Genomic DNA, 4,436 nt, shown 5'->3' on the forward strand with positions numbered 1-4,436 from the left:
ATGTCCAACAACAGCTCCATCACCCAGTTCCTCCTCCTGGCATTCGCAGACACACGGGAGCTGCAGCTCTTGCACTTCTGGCTCTTCCTGGGCATCTACCTGGCTGCCCTCCTGGGAAACGGCCTCATCATCACTGCCATAGCCTGTGACCACCACCTCCACACCCCCATGTACTTCTTCCTCCTCAACCTCTCCCTCCTTGACCTGGCATCCATCTCCACCACTCTCCCCAAAGCCATGGCCAATTCCCTCTGGGACACCAGGGCCATCTCCTACGCAGGATGTGCTGCCCAGCTCTTTTTCTTTCTCTTCTTTATTGTAGGGGAGTATTGTCTTCTCACTGTCATGGCCTATGACCGCTACGTTGCCATCTGCAAACCCCTGCACTACGGGACCCTCCTGGGCAGCAGAGCTTGTGCCCACATGGCAGCAGCTGCCTGGGGCAGTGGGTTTCTCTATGCTCTGCTGCACACGGCCAATACATTTTCCCTACCCCTCTGCCACGGCAATGCTGTGGACCAGTTCTTCTGTGAAATCCCCCAGATCCTCAAGCTCTCCTGCTCAGATGCCTACCTCAGGGAAGTTGGGCTTCTTGTGGTTAGTGCCTGTTTAGCCTTTGGGTGTTTTGTTTTCATTGTGGTGTCCTATGTGCAGATCTTCAGGGCCGTGCTGAGGATCCCCTCTGAGCAGGGACGGCACAAAGCCTTTTCCACGTGCCTCCCTCACCTGGCCGTGGTCTCAATGTTTATCAGCACTGGCATGTTTGTCTACCTGAAGCCCCTGTCTGTCTCCTCCACAACCCTGGATCTGGTGGTGTCAGTTCTGTACTCGGTGGTGCCTCCAGCCATGAATCCTCTCATCTACAGCATGAAGAACCAGGAGCTCAAGGATGCAGTGTGGAAACTGAGGACTGGATGATTTTCAGAAGCAATAAACTGTTCATCATCATCTGCATATCACTCATAATATAACTCATTGCAGCCCCAACCTGTCTTCTGAAGTTTCTGTTGCTTTTGTTTTGGGGGGGGAATTTCATTTTTTCTTTTGTTTTACTGATGACAATGTGGTCCACAAAGCAATGTCATTATTCATCCCTCTTCTGCATCAGGATCTACCTTTCCTGTGTGATCCAGAGAGTGTGTTAATGAGAAGCAAGGCTGTCTGTACATTTAAAGAAATCAAAGGACCCTGCAGTGACTGGTTTGTTTGAGATCCTTCCTGAGAGACCTTTCTGGAGCTGCAGGTCAGTGCCTGTGTGCACAGGTGGAGGGGAAAAGAGTCCCAGCACAGGAGCACTGCCAAGCAGCACCAGCGCTTGGTCTTTCCTGAGCTGCTCTCTTTTCACTTCCACACTCTCTTTCTGAGCTCTTGTTTTGGTGCAAGGCCTGAGAGCACTGGCAGCTTGGTCAGAGTCCTGCTGCGTGGCAGTCCTGTGATCATAGGCAGGGACAGGCAATGGGCACTACTATGACAAAGTTTGCCCCCATAACAGTGTTTCCGTCAGACAAGGGGACCTCCTGAGGCAGTGCCTGAAGGCGTAGGTCTTCCTTCAAAGTGGCTGTCCAGAACAAGCTCAAGAAAGTGCCCTGGTGAGGAAAACACCAGTGAACAGACCAAGTGTTTGAATGTGCAGGGTGGGGGAACGCACGCAGCAGTGTCCTCGCACAGCCAGTCCTCCTGGGATAGCCTTGAAGGACCAGCAGAGCAGGGTCTGGTCTGTGCCTGTGGTCACTGGACACCCCAAGGAAAGTGCCCCAGGGCAATCATCACAGGCCAGCCCCTTGCAACCACCATTCCCAACACTGGCTTCTCACTCCAGCTCAGAGAGGTGGTTTGTCCCTCCTGTTCAGAAGGAGGACACTGCATGACTAGGTCAGAAGTCCACGTCTACATTTTACAGACGAGATAGAAGCATGCACATCATGTGCATGTGGGGACATGAACCTGAGTGAGCATGAATGCCATCAGCTGTTCCTCAGAGGTGCCATGAAGGCTTGTGGGACAGACAGTGTCTTGAGGTCACTTCACTGGGAGAGTAACTTCCCCTGGGAAACCACCTGAATGCAGCACTGGGATGGGCTTCCTTGGACCTAAGTCCCGGTGTCCATTCCTCATGCCGTGGGGCATCTCAGATGAGTGCAGGGCAGGGCGACACACTGCAGGGCTGAGGTGCCTCCCAGCCTCCTCCCGGAGTGGCAACAAGAGGCCAGAGAGACACTGTGACTGCTGCGATGCACTGCCTCTGTGTCTGCAAGGGAAGGACTCGTGGCTCTGAAGACCCCTGTGTATATGAGGAGTCAATGAGGCCAGCTCAGGTGCGGACATCTCACAGGGCCTTGACGTTTCTATTTGTGACTGCAGGAACAACCCCCAACTTCCCCTTGAGATTCCTCTCAGCCGCCTTGGACAGGCTCATTGCAAATACTCCTGTCTGCTCGCATCACCCTTTCTGGATTGTGCCCTCAAACGTGTCAGAGCAATCAGAGAGGTTTTGGGATCCTCAGAAAAGGCAGACATCAAACATTTCTTCAAGAAGGGCAAGAAGGAGGACTGGGAGAATTACAGGCTGGTCAACCTCACCTTAGTCCCTCAGAAGGTGATGGGCCAAATACACCTGCAGGGATTCACAGGCACATGAAGGAGAAGGAAGGGACTGCCGAACCCACATGGGTAGGGACAAGAAGGGCATGTTTCATACCTGGACCTTAGCAAGGGCTTTGACATGGTCTCCATAGTCTCTATACAGTCGGATTGGGCCAACCCTGTTGAATGTCTTTATTAACTCCCTGTATAATGTGACAGAGGGCATTTTCAGCTCCTTTGTGGATGATGCCAAACTGGGCAGAGCCTCTGAGCGACCTCATCAGGTTAACCCTGCCTTGAGCAGGATAGCCGGACAAGAGGAACTTCAGGGCTCTCTTCCAACCTGAGTTATTTGATGATTCCATGAGTCTCTCCCTTGGAGAGCTTTTGGAGACAGAATCGACAGAGGAAGAAGACAAAACAAAGAGGCCGAAGTAGAGATAGAAAATGCAGCAGTAGAAATACAGCAGTTCCTCTGAGGAACATTTCTCCACTCAAATTGTTGGTAGGAAATCTACTGGATAAATTTGATGAAAGCAGCTTACTTTTACCTGCTCAGGTACTGGGCCACAAAGAGGGTGATGGTTGGGTACGGTATGATGTGGTCAATTGTGTATAAGTACCTCATAATCCAGTAGGAAGCAAATGGGGAGGTGAGGTCAGTTCTGCCTCTGGAGGTGATAGGCCAGCAGCAGGAACATGGCTGAGAAAGGGACTCTGAGGTCACTTCATTCTGAAATAGCTGATAGGCCAGACCTTGGCCCATGGCTGGGATACGTGCTTTAAAGCTCACATCTGCCAGTGTCTCTGACAGGCCAGCAGAAGGCACCTGGTTGGCACATTGTCTGTGAGATCCCATCTGCCAAAGGACCTAGGCTTAGTCCAGGAAGGGGGCTTATATCTTGGTGGTCATGTCTGTTCTGCCTGAGAACATGATGGGACAGCAGCAGGCACAGGGCTTGGTCATGTCTATCATCTGAGAACCTGAAAGGCTAGCAGCCTTGGGAGATCATGGTGAGGTTACTTCTGCCTGGTCAGCTGAAAGGCCTCAAGAAGACTGGTGGGTTGGGATGCCTGCCTGAAGGGTTGTTTCTCAGATGGTGGAGCTTTCCTTGGAGGTAGGAAACAACAGGAGAGAGAAACGCTGCCACACAGTGCAGCGTGGAAGGTGGAGACTGGACATGAGGAGGAAGAACTGTCACTCCAAGGGTAGTGCTGTGGTACAAGAAGTCATCCCGAAGGAGTATGAGATCAGTCCATCTCTTTGTGTTTCAAGGAACAGAGCGTGAGGGTGGACAGATGTCCGTGAATGTATGGAAATGCCAGGGTGAGAGCAAGGTGAGGAAGTGAGATGGGTGTCTACGGTGTGCAGGGAAAAGAAGCAGCTGTGGGACAGCATAGGACAACGTGTGGTGGAGATGGCAAAGGGCGCTGGCAAGGCTGGAAGTCACCAAGAGAACCCAAGTCAGTGTCCCCTTGGCAATCGCCTCTGCCACCAAGGCCTGTGAGGAGACATGTTGTCCTAAGGCACTGGGGGGGCCTCGTTGCCTCCTTGCACACCCCCAGTAAGGCTGGGAACTGCCATCCCGTTGTCCTTCACTCGGCATGACACCCCCCACATCCCACTGCCCCAGGAAGAGCCCTGAGCAAGGCGTGAAGGACAGGATCTGCCTTCCCAGGGGCTGGGGGTCAGGCCTTGGCCCTTCTGCTTCATCAAACAAAAGCAGGGCTTTCTCTGCATCTCAGCTGCCTGCACATTACCTTTGCCTGCCTGCCTGCAATCATGGCCTCCAATTATTCCTTCTAACGAGTCCTCAGGGAGCCTTTGCTGGTCATGGTGCTCAGTGGGACTC

General features: G+C 52.7%; 1 protein-coding gene across 1 annotated transcript; it reads left to right on the forward strand.

Annotated features, from left to right (window-relative positions):
* On the forward strand, nucleotides 1-918 carry LOC129200594 (olfactory receptor 14C36-like). The gene has a single exon (XM_054811910.1). The coding sequence runs from the start codon at nucleotides 1-3 to the stop codon at nucleotides 916-918; it is 918 nt and encodes a 305-aa protein (XP_054667885.1).
* Nucleotides 919-4,436: the final 3,518 nt, after the last annotated feature.

The sequence above is a fragment of the Grus americana genome, unplaced genomic scaffold, assembly GCF_028858705.1.
Source record: "Grus americana isolate bGruAme1 unplaced genomic scaffold, bGruAme1.mat scaffold_339, whole genome shotgun sequence".
In the NCBI taxonomy this organism is placed as follows: Eukaryota; Metazoa; Chordata; class Aves; order Gruiformes; family Gruidae; genus Grus; species Grus americana.

Excerpts from the sequence above, each read along its gene's own strand:
- LOC129200594 (XM_054811910.1), top strand. The coding sequence starts at position 1 with ATGTCCAACAACAGCTCCATCACCCAGTTCCTCCTCCTGGCATTCGCA.